The 20,310-nt window shown below is 36.6% G+C and overlaps 1 protein-coding gene across 1 annotated transcript; it reads right to left on the bottom strand.

Annotated features, from left to right (window-relative positions):
* Nucleotides 1-13,019: 13,019 nt before the first annotated feature.
* LOC143655589 (olfactory receptor 4C11-like) lies at nt 13,020-13,940 on the bottom strand. The gene has a single exon (XM_077126855.1). The coding sequence runs from the start codon at nt 13,938-13,940 to the stop codon at nt 13,020-13,022; it is 921 nt and encodes a 306-aa protein (XP_076982970.1).
* Nucleotides 13,941-20,310: the final 6,370 nt, after the last annotated feature.

The raw sequence follows: 20,310 nt of genomic DNA, 5'->3' as shown, positions 1-20,310 counted from the left end.
TAATATAGGCATTTAAGGCAATAAATTTGCCTTTCAGCACAGTCTTGGTTGCATCCCATAAGTTCTGATATGCTCTATTCTCATTTTCGTTCATCTCCAGATAGCTGGTGATTTCTCTAGAATTTTTTTCTTTGACCCACTTCTTTTCTTAAGGGTATGTTATTTAGTATCCATGTATTTGTGAAAGTTCTTATTCTTTGGTGTTTATAGATACCCAGCTTCATTTTGTTGTGATCAGAGAAAGGGCTTTGGATAATTTCAATTCTTTTAAATTTATAAAGACTTATTTTGTGCCTAAGGATAGGCTCTCTCCCAGAGAATGTTCTATGAGCACTGGAGAAGATTATACAACCTGCTGTTTTGGGGTGCAATAATCTATGTATGTCTGTTATGTCTGATTCATTTATGAAGTTGTTTAACCTTTCTGCTTCCTTGTTGATCTTTTGTCTTATTGCTCTATCTATAGAGGAGAGTGATATATTGATGTCTCCTACTATCATTGTTGAAAATCTATCACTCCCTTCAGTTTTGCCAATGTCTGTCTCAGGTACTTTGTAGCTCCTTGATTAGGAGCATAAATATTTATGATTGTTATTTCTCCTTGGTGAAGTGTCTCTTTTATTAATATATAATGCCCTTCTTTGTCTCTTATGAGGTCTTTATATTTAAAGTCTATTTTCTCCATTACTATAGCTACTTCTGCTTTTATAGTTACAAATTGCATGGAACATCTTTTTCCACCCTTTCACTTTCAATCTATTTGTAACCTTGTGTCTAAGATGAGTCTTTTTAAAGCAGCCTATAGCTGGATTGTATTTATTAATCCATTCTGACAATCTGGATCTTTTAAATGATTTTTTTTTTTTCCGTTAACATTCAAAGCTATTACTGAAAAGGCATTTCTTGAATTTGCCAACTTATCTTTTAAACTTTATTTATCAGACCTATATATTGTTTTCCCTCTTTCTCTTTTCATCCTTTAAGTTGCCCTTACTGGTACTCTTCAATTCTGTGCACTCCTCCAGACCTCCCTCACTTGTTTTTTTTTTTAACTGGCAGAACTCCCTTTAGTAATTCTTGTAGGGCTTGTCTATTGTTGACACATTCTTTCAGGACTTGATTATCCATGAAAATTTTAATCTTTCCCTCAATTTTGAAGGAAAACTTGGCTGGGTTAAAATTCTTGATTGAAAGTTTTTTCTTTCTGGATCTTAAATATATTGTACCACTTCCTGCTCACCTCCGTAGTCTCAGCTGAGTAGTCTGAACTCAGTCTTATGTAATTACATTATATTTGGTAGATTCTTTCTATTGCTGCTTTCATGACTTTCTTCTTCTCTTCAACATGTGATAGACTGATTATTATGTGTCTTGGGGTAAGGTTAATTGGGATTTATTCTGCTTGGAGTTCATTGAGCTTCTTTGGCTTGCATATTTGTGTCCTTTATAAGGTTGAAGTTTCCCCCCATTATATCCTAACTAATCTTCCCAGCTGTTTACTCTTATTTTCTCCTTCTGGGACACCAATGATTCTTATGTTTCTGCACTTTCTCTTGTCCATCATTTCTCTGAGATCCAATTCAAATTTCTCCATCTTTTTTGCCATTTGCTGTTTTGAATGTTCAAAATCAGTTGCCCTGTCCTCTAGTCCACTTATTCTTTTTCTGCCTCTGCAAATCTGCTGTTTTGTGTCCCTCATATGTTTTTCATTTGTTCTACAGCATCCTTAATCTCTGTGATGTTTGATCTTTTTTTTTGTTTATTCTTTCAAAATCCTCTTTATGCTCTTCTAGTGTCTTCTTGATCTCCTTTATGTCGTTAGTCATCCCATTTATTTTATTTAGTAGAGGTATATGAACATCGTTGATTAGTTATTCCAACATCTGCGTTTCATCTGGTGTTTTAGTTTTGTCATTAGGCTGAGTCATATCTGCCTGCACTGAGATATGTTTAGTGATCTGTTGCTGTCTTCATGGCATGTAAATATCTTGGATGATTTACTTTGGAAGTTGGTTTATTTCAGTCGCCTAAAACTTTTTATTTGGGGGAAGATGTGAAGCAGGATGCAGGGCACGGGGCAGGGCACAACAGTGTGGTGATGCATTGCATTGTAGGTATAGGAGCAGGTTAGGGATGTCGTGCTGTAGCTTGTAAGCATGGCGCCTTGAGGAAGGAGGCTATGGTTGTGCGAGTGCATGAGTCTGGTTGGTGGGGTTCTGGTGTGTGTTAATCTAGGATGCACGTGCTTTTTGCACGTATGCAGAGCTCAGGGTAGTGGGTTGGCATTGCACCTGTGTGGACTGGGGGCATTTGTGACCAAGCTGTGCAGAATAGTGCTTCCCCAGAACTGGGGTGTGTGTGCATGCAAAGATCTGGGGGCTGTGTGCATGTGCAGATCTGGGAGGGCCATAAACTGATGTTCACCTGTGCAGACCTCAAGCACAGTAGGGTAGGGTTGCATGAATATGTGGGCTGAGGGCAGGTATAGCTGGATATGGAGTTAAGCACCCACAGCTTTTGTGTGCTTGTGACCACCTGTATATGGCAGTGACTGGGAGGTGGGTTTCAGGATAGGTGATCAAGACTGCATTTTTGCTGGAGAAGTGGGTTGGGCTGGGATGTGAGTGTTTGGGTGGGGTTGCAGGGAGGGGGCACTTGGAGCTTTGGGGTGGGTGAGTGATGGGGTTCATATATGTAGGGTGTGGCATGAGTCACAGGTCACAGGACTGCTCTGGTGAACATAGCACATTCAAGGAACATGTCTTGGCTTACTAGCTAGTCCCTATCTCCTTGTCCATGCACTCCTGAGGCTTGTGGGCTTGAGTTTAGGCTGTTTGCACCAGCCAGACTGTCTTCCTTTTCCGCTTTTCATTTCCTCAGCTTTGGCAGTCAGGACCACCCTGTGTGGTGCAGAAGACTCTCACAGGTCACTTACACCCTGGAATAACTGTCTCTGTTGCCCTCCTATCCCTTGTGTAGCTGTTGCTCAGAGCAGGGTTGAACTCAGTCTATGGAATACAACCATCTTTCACCCTTAGAAGCACCTTTAATGTAGGAGTATGTTTCTCAATTACTTTCTGCTGTTGTCTGTATTCCATCTAAATATATTGATATCAGTTATAAGACTACCATTCTGAAGGAAAACAGAAACCCTTTTGAAGACCAATTAGGATATCTGGTTTGTAATAATGATGTAGCGATGCAAGTCCAGCTTTTAAGGGGGAGGGCTTGAAGGAAGTTAGACCATGTGATCTGTAGGGAAAATCATGTATAGGAAGCTTAATCTAGACCTTGATAAATAGGGTGTACCCTAAAGGAATTTGATGTCCCTGAACATACAGAAGGATCTGAAGAGAAAATGTGTTTGGAAAGGCATCAGAAGAAGGTAAATAAGGATGAAACGACTTCTTGACAAAATGCTCTGGAGAAGCAGGTAATGGTAGTAAAGTTTTCAGGTAATACGAATGCATCATATAGTTGTGGCTTCCTTTAGACAATTTTAGTAATTACTCAGGTGGCTTGAGCTTTGCCTCAACACTATCTATCACAGGAATATATTAGGAAATTTGTATTGGGATCATCACACAAATAATGTCAATAAAATGTGAAAAGGCATTAAAACTGTCACCCAAATTACCTCTTTCAAAATTAAAAGTAAACTAATTTTACTGATTTTCATCTGATGAGTCTCTTACTTAGCCTTATATAAAGCAAGGTAAACAACAACAAAACCATGTTCCTCTTTACTTCCAAGTGGGGCTTTAAAAGAAACAAGAAAGTACCTTCAGTGTCAGAGTGTGTCATGGTCAGGTTCATGTGTCAGCTTGGTCAGTTGGTGGTGCCCAATTGTCTGGTTGGGCAAGCACTGGTCTGGCTGTTGCTGTGAGGACATTTCATGACTTAAATCATGATTATGCTGGCTGCATCCACAGTTGATTGCTTTTGTAATCAGTTAAAGGGAGCGTCTTCTGCAATGTGATGCTTAATCAAATCACTGGTAGGTTTTTAAGTCAGATTCGGAAGAGACAGTCATTCTCCCTGTTTCAGCCAGTGAGCCTCTCCTGTGGCGTTCATCCAGATCCTCCACTGGAGGTGCCAGCTTCACAGACTGCCCTCTGGATTTTGGATGCTTCCATTCCCACAGTTATCCAGCCAGCCTCTCCTGAGAGTTCATTGAGGAGATTCATTGGAGTTGCCAGCTTGTGGCCTGCTCTACAGACCTTGGATGATTACATTTTCATGGTGCTTTTATAAATTTTACATCTATGAATTTCTTCTGCCAAGTCTGTTTCTCTAGAGAGCCCTAGGTAATACAACTTGGTACAAGAAGAAACAGAATCTTAAAAATGGGTTTTTATGATCTTTTTTTAATCTCTAACTGGACTCGAAGGCATAACAGATTCCATTTCCCATAGTCAGAATGACACTGCCAATCCATGGGATGAGCTGGCAAAAGAGGTAGTCAATATATATGAATTGGATTCTTCAAATACTTTGCATGTATAAAGCCAGTCTCTGGGGAATAATGTTTTTGACACCTTTATGGAGTTTTGTGGAAATAGGAGGTATAGAGGTGTTTGTTGGCTGTTGATAAATGCATTATATACTTTGATGAGGAAAAGGGATGAGCTGAAGGCTTCAAATGAAAAGCTTACAAATCACATGAAAGATGGAAATGTTTCTGAGTGCCCTGAAAGTAAATCTGATTTCCTATAGCCATATACTTGAGACGTGTGAAAATCAGACTCAGAACCTTATTCTTAGAGTAGGAACTTTACAACATAAACTGAAATCTCAATCTTACGTGGTGTCAGCCATTAAAGTGAGGGCATTGATTGGAAAGGAGTAGGAGCCTAAAAAATAGGATAGCGACATATAAATTAATAATAACGGCAGTAAAGAGATTAAAATCCTAGGTGGAATGGTTGATATCTTAGGTCATGCTGAGTCTTTTCTAGGTAACCCAGTGATAGTTTATCTAAGGACACAGCCACCCCATGTCCAGCCAGCCCTGAGGAGTTGTCCAGCCAATTTCCACCTGAAGTGATTCACCCTAGAGTGAATAATCCTGTTTTACCATATAAAACTGCAAATGAATGTCCCGAAGAAATTAGCTTGAAAGACACTTCTAATTCTTTTCATGGCCGACCCACACCACCCTTCATTAATTCTAGACCTATAACTATACTAAATCACAACAGGCCCCAAAAGATGAGGCACAATGTGTCATGCATGAGAAGGTATGTTATACTCCAAAAGAACTGCATGAGATTTATTTTTATAGGCAGAAATCAGAGAAATATGTGTGGCAATGGATTTTAGAGCTGTGGGGTAATGATGGGAGGAATATAATGCTAGATCAGGTTGAATTTATTGATATGAGATACTAAGCACAGCTTCTGCATTCAATGTTATAGCTTAAGGGGTTAGAAAAGGCATTAACAGTTTGTTTGGATGGTTAGCTGAAACGTGGAGCAAAATGTGACTGACATTACCTGAGGTTGAAATGCCAGAACTTCCCTGGTATAATGTCAATGAGGGGATCCAATGGCTTAGAGAGATTGGAATGTTTGAGTGTATTTTCAGGGAAACCTGCTTATATACCCAGGAATGTCTGCAGGATGTACCTTTTACCAGAACTGTGAGAAATAAATTTGTGAGACTAGCTCAATCATTCCTGAAGAACTCCATAGTTGCCATTCTCTGTAGGTCAGATATTACTGTGGTGCTGCTTTTACTGAGCTGAAATCCTTAAATGAAATGGGGTGATCAGTTCCCATATTGGCAGAAGTGGCAGCACTTAATCACCAAAGACGAGGTGTACATGGCTACCATAATGAACAGCAGATCCAAACCAGGTGTCAAAATTATCTGACTTGCAGAGACTTGTGGCATTTGCCAGTAGATCATAGGGTAACTAGAAGTACAGTAGATGGGCAGTCTGCTAGATTCTTGTTTCAGCTGTATAAGCAAAGAATTCTAGCTCAAGTGAACAGAAGTCTAACTTGAATTACAAAAAAACAGAGAGCCATGGCCCCTTAATCAATTTTCATATTTGAAACAGTTTGTAGACCCCGAGCCCCTTGAATGAGGGGGAGGCCAGGTCCCTCTGGGGTAGAACCCTGTTATACTGCCACAAATTTATATAGATAATCTTCCTCCAAGCCTTCTCGAAGGAGAAGTATTGCCTTTGACAAGTGTAACTGTGCATTGCAGAAAAGGAAATGTTCAGATATATCAGGGATTACTAGACACTGCTTCAGAAGTGACATTAATTCCAGGGGACACAAAATGTCACACTGGTCTGCCAATCAGAATGAGGACTTATGGAGGTCATGTGCTTGATGGAGTTTTTGCTCAGATCTGGAATAGACACATACTTTGAATATGAGTTTGGTTTGCCTGCATGCAATGCTTCTGTCAAAAGTACCATCTGTGGACCTACAGAATGTCTTAACCATCATCATTGTATTACACACAACATTACTTCTGATGGAGGAACCTACTTCACCTAAAATGCAGTGCAGGAACAGGCACAGACTCATGTAATTTTCTGGTCTTACCATGTTTCCCATCAACCAGAGGCAGCTGGATTTATAGAATGGTGGAATGGCCTTTTGAAAACCGAATTACGGTGCCAATTTGGTGGCTATACCTTGTAGGGTAGGGGTCATTTTCATCAGGAGAATGTTTGTGCTCTGAATCAGCTTCCATACTATGGTGTTGTTTCTCCCATAGCCAGGATCCATGGGTCCAGGAACCAAGGGGTGAAAATGGGACTGACATCACTCACTATTACCCCAAGCAATCCACTAGGAACATTTTTGCTTCCTGTCCCTGCAACCTTGAGGTCTGCTGTTCTACAGGTTTTAGTTCCAGAAGGGGGAGTGCTCTCACCAGAAGAAACAATGATTCCATTGAACTGGAATCTAAGACTGTCACCTGATCACTTTGGGCTATTCATGCCCCTGGATCATCAAGCCATGAAGGGGATTACTTTACTGGCTGGGGTGATTGACCCTGACTATCAGAGGGAAATAAGACAGCAACTATACAATGGAGGTAAAGAAGAGTTTTCCTGGAATATAGGAGATCTCCTAGGGCATCTTTTAGTACTAGCATGCCCTGTGATTAAAAATCACTGGAAAACTTCAACAACCCTGTGCAGGCAGGGCTACCAATGGCTCTCAAACTTCAGGACTGAAGGTTTGGTTCAACCAAACAGGCAAAGAACCACAGCCAGCTGAAGTGCTTGCTGAGGGTAAAGGAACATGGAATGGGTATTGGAAGAAGGTAGTGATAAATATAAACTATGGTCACATGATCAGTTACAGAAGCAAGGACTGTAATGCTGTTTTGTTCATGTTACAGTATTTAAGTTGTAAAATATCAAGTTTTAGAGTGAATATTATGCAAGGACTTGCACCCTATTCTGGGGAGATTTAATGCATTTCCAATTGTATTGTGCAGTCAGCCCCTCCTGGGAATTTTTTGAGGAAATTCATCAGAGTTGCCAGCTTGTGGGCTGCCCTACAGACCTTGGATGCTTACACTTCCCTAGTTGCCCAAGTAGCCTCTACTGAGAGTTCATTGCAGACCTTCATCAGAGTTACCAGCTTGTGACTGCTCCTACAGACCTTGGACCCTACATTCCCATGCTTACATAAGATACTTTTATAAATAGTGTATCTATTGATATCTCCTGCTGATTCTGTTTCTCTAGAGAACCCTAGCTAATACAGGTTGCATCAAATGATACATGCCTTATAATCTTACTTGCTTTATTTGTACACAACAATGTTACATTGACGGGCTTAGTGGCAATGAAATCAACCACATTAAGACAGATTTTACAGGGCATGTGCTTGACTTTTGTACATTATCTTGATATATATATATATATATATATATATATATACTAGATATAAATGAGCACATAAAAATCTTGATGTTTGGGACTGATTGACACATTATAAAATTTCACTGTAAATATGAACAACACAGAGATCATCCCCCTAGGCTTCTACTTTGTACCCATTTGGGGGAGCCCCTTTTTTCTTATATTTTATTTGCCCTATGAAATTGTGAAATAATGGCCATTGATGCACTCACTCTTCTTCTCAATTTTAATAATGTTTTAGTGTTCTGGGGAAATAAATCAAACAATCTCCTTCCAATATGGCAAACTTTCTTATATGCTTTTCTTTATCCTCAATCACCTGCGTTGGAAACCGCCCTGGTTTAGAAGTGGTACTTGGATGACTTCTTTGTTCATGTAGAAATCTAAAAACCTGTGGAACACTAATTCTAAAAATTTGAACAAGGCAACGTAAACATACATGATGCTTCCATTAATTTTACCAATTTTTTTGAAATGGATTTATTCTGTAGCTCACTGAAGGCAAGCACTTTGCAGCACAGAAAAATTTAATGTCTGTAAGTCTAAAGATGCTACAAATCAATCTGCATGAGGATGGATAATAAAAACTATCTAAAATTAGTAAAAGCTATGAGGCTGATAGTAAAAATGGGATTTATGTGATAATACTTGAAAGGTATTAGCATTTATGGTGATAAATTAGGTTATATATGAAAAATACCTTTGTTTAGAATTCCAATATTGTTTCTATTTAAAATCAATAATTTTGCCCCTCAAGTTCATTTCTGAAGACTCAGTTTAAAGAAACACCTGGAAATGTTAAATTATTTTTATACAATTTAATTTCCTTTAGACTTCATTATGATTTGAGCATTTTTAATAAATCATAGATAGATGAAATAAATTAATATTCAACAGGAAACAGTATACAATAACTCTGTTTTTATCTTTCATTTATCTTCTCAATTATAAAAATTAAAAATCTGATATAAACACAAAAAAGTAAGTTTATCTCTAGGCAGTATTATGATATTAGATTTTGTTATCTTATGGAAATCTTTTTTAATTATTTTAATGAATAAAGGGATGTATGTGCAGGTGCATGTATGTTCAAAATATGAAATGAAAAGAAAATACATAGATTGAGATTAGTTAAGCAGAAACAATAAATATTATTTGACTAGAGATCATGTAGCTCCTTTTTCAAGTATAATATTAAACATATGTAGAAATGGGAATAAAATAATAATGCTGATATTTCTGTACTTCTTCCTCAATCACTCACCTGTATGGAAAATTACATGATGAACCATATGATTACATCCTCACTTGCTCCTGAGAATCAAGTGTTGGACATCCAGGGTCCAGACAAGGAGGTAGCTATATCATCTAGATTGGTGAAGGGACTATGCTGATAATGCATATACATATAGCTGCATTAGTTATGTTATTAGTTCTAGATCAAGTATTCCTGTGCTTGTTGTCTTGACTTATATTTTAGATTTCTTTAGAAATGTTTTCCTCCTTTCCATTAAAATGAAGTTTAAAAAGCCAAAATCTGAGGGGTGCAATGGTGGCTCAGTGGCAAAATTCTTGCCTGTTATGCCAGAGACCCAGGTTCAAATCCCAGAGTCTGCCAATGCCAAAAAAAATTAAAATTAAAGTTTAAAAAAAATTTTTTAAAAATCGACATGGTGCTTTATATAAACTTTCATTTAAATGATATATATATTCTGGCTTGAAGCTGTATGTACCCGAGAAAAAAAAACCTTCTTAAATCTAATCCATTCTTGTGGAAATAAACCCATTATTAGTAAAACCTTCTGATGAGGCTACTTCAGTTAAAGTGTGACCCATTGTTTAAGCTGAACCACGTGGAAATTTGCTTGGAGTAGGCTAGGACACTGAACAATAATCTAAAACAATAAATCAACATTCCTACATCTGTTTATGAATAAAGACAACATGAGCACTAGTAGATTAGGCAGAGGAAGCCACCTGGAAACCATACTCCTTTTCTTGCCTTCTTGTGCCTGCACTACCAGCAACCTTGTGATTAGGCCTAAAACATTCTTCATAATCTCCCCCAAACAGCATCTTTCTGAAAGAAGCACGGTGAGCCATGACATGCTTCTCTTTGTTACTTTAGCCTATTGCTTATGGAGATCTTCCACCTGTTCTAGAGTAGCCATAACTGGTCCTGCTCGGTGGGTTCCAGAATCACAGACTTTGTGCATCTCTTTGCTAGCAACACACAAAGTTTTTTACTGAAGGTGGATAGAAACTGAGGGGTAAATGGGAAAACTGGGGAGTTTTATATCCAGGAACCTCTAAAAGCAATGTCTCCTCCACAATTTGGGATGAGAGAAAGAACAAAGAGATACATTTCTTACCTCTGCTTTTCACTTAAATAAAGTTTTCTATTATAGGATATTTCTATACTATTAAAAAAAAGTCTTGTTGAAAGATATGTCTTAGAACAATTACTTGTAGTGATCATGAACTTCAAATCTTTGGATGTAAATTTCTTAATCTATAAGACAGAATTGTATAAATAATGGAATTTAATTTGGATGATGATGTGCTGCAAAGTCTGAACATTGTTATATAAATATGAGATATTTTTAAACTTTGATATCATACATTTGCTCAAATTTTATATATTTAATAGTCACTTTAGTTCAAACAATCCTGGGTAGACATATATATATATACTATGTACATATACTATACTATTTACATGTAGTATACATATATACTGAATGCATATATTGTTTACTGACAATGCGAAATAAGAAACTATAACTAGTACCCATCTGACAGAAGTGACAGCTGAGCCCTGTTCCAGGTACAGGAATCTCAACACTAAAAGAATTTAGAGATGAGAGCGCCAGTGGAAATAAGTACTAAAGTTCATTAAGGAAAAAGTAGTAAAGTTTATTAAGGAAAAAGTGAGAGAATACATATTAAAGAAATTAACGCAGACACGCTAAAGGAATGACTCGCACTGAGTGGGGAGTGGGTTAGCTTGCTTTGCAGGAAGGTTTTTGCTAGTGGCAGTTTTCTCCAATAACTTTTGAACACTGGGGTCTTACACGGTTTGTAACCAGATTTTTGTTCTAGGGAGGGATATGTGCCAGAGCTTGTGGCCTGCCATCACATATTCATCTTTGTCTTGAGGCAGATACTTAGCAATCTTTATGAGCCCATGCTCTCTGCTATTAACTAAGAGTACGTTTTGGGCCATGATTTTATTATCTTTTATGGTTTGCGGAGGGTTCAATAGTTTGGGGAGGTTTGGGGACCTTAGGGGAAATTTTTTTGTCCCATGAAGTTTGAAATGGAAGTTTAACGCTCAGCATTAACTCTTTAGAAGCTGAACAGAAGACCAGGGATCGCAGCACTGATGCCCTACTCTATCCTGCCTCACGGGGTGTATGGGGAGTGGCGGGCAGGGAGATTGCGATCATCACCGACTTCCACAGATGCATATGTCCAGAGGACATTCCTAATATCTAAGGTGAAAATCTTTCTTCACTCTATCATCTTAGGTCCATTACCGTCTCTCCTTCCTCCATTCGCTTTTTTTTAACCTCTAATTTTATGTTCTGTATATAGTAATGCTGAACTGTAGCATAGAATGATGTTAGTAAACTTGTGAAAAGGCACGTGGTTTGTTGAAAGTTCAAGTCACAAACCAGAAAAATCCTGTCTCATCAATCTTGCAGATTGAGAGGTTTTCCGGTAAAGAATGTGGACATTATTTAGAGAAATCCATGTGCTTAGAATCCAGTCCTCAGATCTATATGCAAAGACTCTTCTTTGTTTTGGTCCCAATACTCCCTCATAGACTGGCTCTTGGGGTCTGAACTCATTAGTCAACAGTACCTGAACCAGAATATAAATTTAATGAGCTGCTATGAAAAATCTAAATCAAGAATACAAAAATGTTTATCCTGGTCATTGATCAAGACCCTTGTACCCAGGGAGGAAAGTCTCTGTAGGAAATCCAATTACAAGATGATGTTTCTTTATGATGACAGAATTTGAACAAGGGACATTATTGGTTATGGCTTCAAGTAGCCATAGCCCAAATTATCCCACCTACCATAGAAGTACATGTTTCAGACAGACTACCCAACGAGTCTTATCCTCTAATCAGTGAGACACTTTACTGTCTTAGAATTGTGCTTGAAACCTAATTAGAAATTTTACTTCCTTGATATACTCTGTACTGTATTCACTTCAGTTAATTTCTTTTCTCTTTGGATGGATTATACTAGTATATTATATGGTTCTGAATAGCTCTCTTTTATGTCGGTATGTCAGTTTTTGCCTTATCATATCCAGAATTTATCCATGAAGTGTTGAATTTTATAATATAATGCTCACAAATTTATAAAATTGTCAAAAATTCTCCAATCAAAAGTTTTGTGCAGTGTCCATTGATTTAAATTACAACAAAGTTTATAAAACTGAATATTATGAATTAATAATGGTTAACATGATGAACAAAAAATATTAAAATATGAGAGTTTGTGGCATGGTATAGTGAATTCTTATTATACTCATAGTCCTTCTTATTTTAAAAAGATGATTATGTGTTGTCTCCTTGTACATATTCAAGAAGAGAATGTAAGATCACATTTAAGGATGTTACTAAAAGAAAACAAGTATCAAATAAAGGCTTAATTACTTATATTTATGTTCCTTTTGCAGTGACATTGGGCTGAATGTTGAGCAAGAATATGTGATCTAAATATGATCTAGCCAACACAACTATCAGATACAAATCAGGGACAATTTTTTAGAATTGGATTAGAAACAAGTAGAACAAAAACCCAAACTAGAATAGCATAGAAAGTGGCAGTTAAAGCAACAAGCATAGGAGGATCTTTTCACAAGATACAATGCAGAGAATAGAATTGAGTTTTGGGCCTTGGCTCCCATAAGTCTTCCTGAATTTGATGTTCTTTCATGCTGTGTGACACCAGCACAATTGAAAATATGTCTATATGGTTTTACCTATTTCCACAACAGTCTTCCTGGAAAAGGATTATATTTCCTACATAAGAATGTGAACGTTTTCTCTGCTGTATCCATCAACAGTTACAGAATTAGCAAGTGGAGTCTTCAACTCCTAAAATCGCAACTTGTTACACCACAACTTTCTCATGGTATTCTTAACTTCTGCATTCCTTAAGGTATAAATAAGAGGGTTGAGCACAGGTGTACCGATGGTGTAAAACACAGCTATCATCTTATCCACTGGAAATGTGACTAGAGGGCGAGCATATGTGAATATACATGGAACGTAGAAGAGAATGACCACAATTATGTGGGAGGTGCAGGTGGAAAGGGCTTTTTTTCTTCCTTCTGCACTCTGGTTACTCAGAGAATGTAATATGTAAATATAGGAGATGATAAGAAGAATAAAACCCACCGTGCATATGGTTCCACTATTAAAGACTACGAGTAGATTTGGGACATAAGTATCTGTGCAGGCAAGTTTCAACAGAGGTTGCATATCACAGAAGAATTCATCGATAACATTAGGGCCACAGTAAGGTAACTTCACAGCTAAAATAATCTGTGCTAAAGAATGGACACAAGATACCCCCCAGGCCAGGTTCACCAACACACCACAGACACGTCTGTTCATGATGGTTGTGTATCGCAGTGGCTTACAAATGGCCACATAGCGGTCAAAGGACATGAGGACCAGCACCAAAATCTCCATGCACCCAAAGAAGTGAACTGCAAAAATCTGGGTCATGCATTCATTGTAGGAGATGACTTTCTTCTTAGATATAGAATCTATAATCAACCTGGGTGCTGTGGTTGTGGAGTAACAGGTATCAGCAAAGGATAAGTAGAAAAGAAAGAAGTACATGGGGCACTCCAACAGATGACTATTTCTGATGGTCATCGCAATAAGTAAATTTGCCAACACAGTTGCAAGGTAGAAAAACAGGAAGACCACAAACACTATTTCCTCCTTTAGAACATCCTGGGTTAACCCAGACAGAATGAACTCGTTAACACTGCTATTCAGGTCCATGGTTACAGTAGATGTGAAATGACACAGCTGTTAAATGGTTTATCTGCAAAGAAATTGGAGAATGTGTTGGTTTGTCAAGGACAATAGTCTTGGACTCTGAATTACAACTTTATATTTCTAATTATTGAGTGCAAAACTCAGTTGTTCCAAAAGTTTTTTGTGTATTATAATCACATGGGACATTTTTAAATGCAGATTCCCAAACTTTAACTATGGAGACTTCTTGTGTAGTTGAAGGTTGTTGGGGGGAAAAATTTTAAAAAGCAGGTGATTATATACTGTATCAAGATCTGAGAATTGTTGACTTTGCTGTATAAACTTATACAAGTCATTTTAAAGATTTAAAATGTTTAATTCATGTATGAAGTAGAGATTGTTATGGAAGCTTTCAGCTTTTATGCATATGTACATGTTATATATGCACACAGATACTGGTCTCAATGATTGTAAAACAATATTCTTGCATAATTCAAAGATATTAAATTTGGAGATTCTCTATTGAGAAAAATGTTTATTGATTTGGATACCTATTTGCATCCATTATTCTTGACCTCTTCAGTGTCTTGGTTGGGTTATACTTTAAGAAGATTTATTTTTCCAAGCTAAAATGGTAGCCATTTTACCTTCGTTGCCATTCAGGATATATGAGATATTTGAATAAACCACTGACCCTGGAATTACCATGTACCATGTATACACCCATTACTCAGGCTAGATGCACGATAACATATTTCACACCCTAAGGCTCCAACCGGATGTGCCACTTTATACATTTATATAGCCTGAATAATGTATTCACTAACATGTTTCTCTTTCTATCATCCATCAGATGTTTTGTTTACTTTCAATTTTTGTTTCTCTTGAACCATAACTTTAAATGTATTTCAGAATTTCCCCAGATAGATATTTCTCCATTGTTCTGTTGTAGTCTTTCTTCATGTATATGCCTATATCTAGAAATGCAAACATCCTTTAAAATTATGATACAATCTCATTTCAGATCATTAAAAATCTTTTTCATTGTAACTAAAGGGAACTTTAAGAAATTATGCCGTGTAATAATCATAAATTCACATTTAAATAGCTATTAATATCAACTTTTACCATTTGTAAATTTTTTTATTAATTAAGTGATTTTCAAATTTCCATTCATAAAAACATTTGAATGACTCTTCACATTTGTAGATTTTTTAGTATTTTTAATAATACACCAAAATACATATCAATGGAATTACTGAAGCACAAGACTGAATATTAGCATAACTGTTAGCAACATATCAAATAGCCTCCTGATTTGGTTTTAGCAGAATTATTACAATTATTTTGACTATAAAAGAAATATACATCCATAATAAAATATCCAAGGTTTACCATAAATTAAAAGGTGAAATATAAAATTGCCCCCCCAAAGTTTATTATTTCCCAAAATCACCCTCCAGGGGTCACTGTTAATTCCTTACATAATATTCCAGATTTTTCCGTCCTGTATACTTATATATTTTGTTTAAATATCTTTTTCTGTATGTAAATGTTATTTCTACTAACATAGGAGCATGGTATAATTTTCTTTGAAAAACGAACTTGGAATATTATCTTCTCTTCTTTGCTAGGAAAGTGAAATCATGACATACATTTCTTTCATGTATTTTTACTACATGTATCTTATTTGTCCTAATTAAGTTTAACATTTACAAGTCAATTTCTTTTATACCTCTAAGTTTTGAACTTTCCTCTGTTTTATTTTTAGTTTTATAGAGTCAAAACTATCAGAAAATTTCCCTTTTATATTTGGATCATTAATCAATGATCAAATTCAACAAGTTTGTTTTGTCTTATGCTTTTTAATATTGATCTCACATTGTCTGGAATTTATTGTAGCATGAGTTTGTGACACTCCACCTTTTTTTCTGACTGTTCACCAATCCATCAATGAATCAACTACACCATCAACCAAGTTGTCATGTATTACTAAGAACCTGCTCAGACCCGCTGTGGCTGTAGTGGAAAGTCCTCAGTCTCTTTACAATTGAACTGGAGGTATAACCTTTTTCAAGATAAATCATTAATTACATAGGAAGTACATATGAGTGTACATCATAATACAAAATGAATTGTACTTCCAAAAGTTCAGAGATATATACACTATAAATCAATTGGTCAGCGAAGTTAAAAAAATGAGAACGTGGAGTTTGGGTTTTAAATATGTAAAACTGAAGTTTTCATTATTATTTGATGGAACTAGAGTGTTCTATAACCTTGCAATGGGTTTCTCTGTTGAGAATATTTTATAAATTCTAACTTCAATCGTCCATTTACTCTAATAAAGCTATATAATCACAATAAAACTGCAAGATTGTATAAGTCTAGCTACAATAATGTTAGCTCAGTGTGATAAGAGTAGTTACATTATTACTAGAATCTCTGACAGACAGCTCTGACAGACAGCTCCATTTATCTCTGAAGAGTAAAAAGTAGAAAATGAGTTAATTATAACAATTTCAGTGCAATTAATTCCTAAGGAAGGCTAAAGACAAAAAGACAGTGTCCTTGGCTATGAGTGGAGGAGCAGTTAGATGAGAAATGAGTAAAATACTATAAGGGGAAAGCATGCATAACTTCTACTACACATAGAGAGGAAGAGAAGGCTTCCTTCTTTTTGAAAGCTATAAACTTATTAAATCAAAAAGTGATGGAGATAAGTTTGTGGGCAGATAACAGACAGCCATGAAGGCAAGGTCATCAAATCTATTTTGTTTTAAATAGGCAAAGAAAAAAACTGAGGACATAAAGACAAGATATCAACACTTTAACACTGTATATTTCTCAGACCAATACCACCTCAAAGTTTTAACATTTAATTCAGCCATCATTTCTTAATATTCTTTGACTCTTCTACATGGCTGTATATATATCTTTGTATACACAGTATGGAGAATAATATTTTCTCTTCTTTAACATCCTTAATTTTTCCTCCCAGCTGTTTGAATTTTAACCAGTTCCAATGAACCTGGTTCCAAAAGTATACTTATGCTCATGGCTTGTCTTTTTTAACAACAAATTAACATCTACCTTTATCCCCTATGCACCTATGTATCTGTGATGTCATTAAATCTGTACTCAATTGAACAGGACAAGCATAACATATATTATTCATGTACTATTATGAATAATTGATTTGGATTTTCTTTTCTGTTATTTTATTTGGCCTCTACATTTTCTTGCCAAGTAGTGTAATCATTTGTCTTGTTCTCTTACATCCATGTTTGACCTGATACAGAAGTTGTGCTGTATGTCCTCAGTTTTTTTCTTTGCTTATTTAAAACAAAATAGATTTGACGACCTTGCCTTCATGGCTGTCCGTTATCTGCCCACAAACTTATCTCCATCACTCTTTGATTGAATAAGTTTATAGCTTTCAAAAAGAAGGAAGCCTTCTCTTCCTCTCTATGTGTAGTAGAAGTTATGCGTGCTTTCCCCTTATAATATTTTATTCATTTCTCACCTAACTGCTCCTCTATTCATAGCCAAGGGTACCACCTTTTTGTCTTTAGCCTTCCTTAGCAATAAATGTTGGGCTACAATTAAGATAGTTACTAGATAACCCCTTTCTCTAGCATTAACACCATATGTCATATAAAAATCAAATCCCCATCATCCATGCGAATTGCATCCAAAAATTAGAAAATTTTTGAAGTAGAGGAGGATGCCAGTTGACACCTCAAGTTCATGCCCCAGCTCCAAAACCAAGTTTTGTAAATTTCACTTTTGGACACTTAACAAGGAAGAAAAGTAGGTACATAATGAATAATAAAAAAAGGAAAAGTCAGAGAATCAGTGAAATGAGGGAGGGAGAAAGTAGAGTGATCATGAGCAGAGGGAAGGTGAGAAGAGTGTTAGCAGGGTACTTGGACCAAACTTATATCACAGCTCCTTTTCCCCGATGCTGTGCATTATCATTTTCCTCCAAATCAGAGGGAGTGTACAGTTGTGGGACATGAGCTGGCATCACCATGGGTCTTAAAAACCCAGAAGAAGGGTATAGAAGTGCAGTACCATCTTATTACTGTTCCTGAAACATCACCACTAACCTTAAACTCTTTATGTGTGGGGAACCCCAAAGAATAGAAACTCCGCCAGGCTGGCCAAACCACCATGTTGTGTTCACTCTGTCCTTCTGTGAGCAGAGAGTCCTTTGAGACAGTTTTGCTCTGAGGCAAGCAAAGGTTTGGGAAGACTGTAACCTTCCATCTTGGAAATATTTTCCAGGACCTCCATTCTTTTTTCAGGAGACAAATACAGTATAGAGCCCAACAAATCAGTTTTAAGGAAGCAACATGAAAATATTTCAGACATTGAAAAACTTACCTCAAGAATAAATGGATGAATTTCACTTGGTGTATTTTTCATCTCTTCAGCTTTAATTTAATTAGTAATAATCATGAAGTCTGAATATAATGTGCCAACTATAGTTCTTTCAATTTAGCGACACTTTCTATCATGGGAGGTTATGGTGAGTGGAGTGTTCTTGGAAGAGAAAGAACCTAGTAGCACAACCTCACATGATTCCATTCCAGAAACACCTGCTTAGACAACAGCAGGATCTAAGTCATTCAGGGGTAGGAGTAATGGAGGCATGAAAATAAGGAAAGTTTTCTCAACACGTTTCTCAATACGGTTTCTGAAAACTTCCTTATGGAAGAAATTATTCCTCTGCTATGAGAGATAAATGTCTCTGAATCCAGCTCTGTTCCTACAAGCTCTTTGGAAAAGCATAAGGAAAGTGTTTCTGTTTATACTGTATTGAATATTTATAGTAATTCCCACAAAAGCTTATGGATGCCTAAATTAAGCTTTGGTCTCATCAGCTACAAGGAAACCGTTACTCCCAAGGCAGCCCCCAAGTTTTATCCAATGAGCGACTCAGACCATCTGAGTGCCAAAGCAAAGCATGGGGCCAATTAGTTAAACTGCAAATCACTCTCAATTGTAGGTCAGGAAACCTGATTCCTAATATGATCTGCCTAAGCATATCTCTTCCAGAGGCACAAAAGACTTTGAAACCAGTTGAAGGTGCATATAGATGAAATTTACATGGACTTCACTACTGGTTCCACCACAAACTTGTGTGAATTGTCAGTTTCTTAATCTCTTTGTTTTATTGTAAAATGTAACTATTAACAATATGATATTTCATTTAACATCCTTGATATGATATTCTCTCATTTCTAATCTCATCCTTGTTATTTCATCACTGTAGAAAGGAAAGAGATGAGAGAAGTAAAAGTTAAAGAAATTATTAAATATTTGTCTTTTGTTTTATCTTTTATTTTGTTTAAGATTTTCCTTCTAGCATTAGGGAATAAAGTTTGATTTTTGTTTTTAATGCTGTTGCATGTGTTAAATGTAGAACAGATTAAATTGCAAAATTATTTTCCAACCTGTGAAACCAAATCACTACCTAGAACTTTGGCCTACAGATTACCTGCTTCATAATAATGATTAAATATAAGGTTGAGGTATGGGTGGGGAAAAGAGGTGAGAAACAGAAATAGAGATGGGATAATGATATATTCTATGGAATACTGCCGGGCCTAGTGGTAATCAACAGTGACAAATGTCCCAGAGAAACTCCTTGGAGAAAATCATGCCCCAACATCTTGCCTTTTTTTGTTAAAAATGAACTGGAAGAATCTTGAGGAAGGTACGTGACAAGTCACATAAAGTTTCTATGACTCAATTTCCCCATCAATCAAATGTGAATAAGAAGATTTAGCTCTAAAATTCTCTGTAAAGACTAAAAATTATAACATACATTAAATAGATTCCCCGGCTCAGAAAAAGTGATGAAAATATTTATGTTTTTATTCCTTATCCTTAAATATGTGGAATTGAGGCCAAGAGAAGGGAAAGACATCACCCAAAATCACACAGTTGAGAATTTACAGATGAAGGCTTAGAAGCCAGATCTCTTAATGCCAAGTCTAAGGTTCTTCTTATTTAAAAAGAAAGTACAGTAATGTCATAGTTTTCTGGGCCTGCAAGGAAAAAACAAACAACCTATGAATGAGATCCTGTATCAAACTCTTGGGTTGAAAGACCTTAAAGTAACTCCCAGCCCTAAGGCAATGATTTAGCAACCTAACTAAATTGGAAAAAACTTGCAGAGGGTAGCTTTCAAAGACTTCATTGAACTGCCCAAAGGCAAGAAGCTGAGCCAGTATCCCTTGAGGTTTCTTTAAGTTCTGAGATGAATTGACCATGAGAGCTCTCTAAATATTCATTATACACAGAACAACTGGATTATCTAATTGGAATTCATATTCTGCCAAAGTACTCTCAGAGTTTTATTGCAACAGTTTGATGTGATCAT

The sequence above is a fragment of the Tamandua tetradactyla genome, chromosome 2 (genome assembly GCF_023851605.1).
Source record: "Tamandua tetradactyla isolate mTamTet1 chromosome 2, mTamTet1.pri, whole genome shotgun sequence".
NCBI classification, from domain to species: domain Eukaryota; kingdom Metazoa; phylum Chordata; class Mammalia; order Pilosa; family Myrmecophagidae; genus Tamandua; species Tamandua tetradactyla.
This window is presented reverse-complemented; position numbering and strand designations above follow the sequence as displayed.

Coding starts and splice junctions, on each gene's coding strand:
- LOC143655589 (XM_077126855.1), bottom strand. CDS start 13,940: ATGGACCTGAATAGCAGTGTTAACGAGTTCATTCTGTCTGGGTTAACC.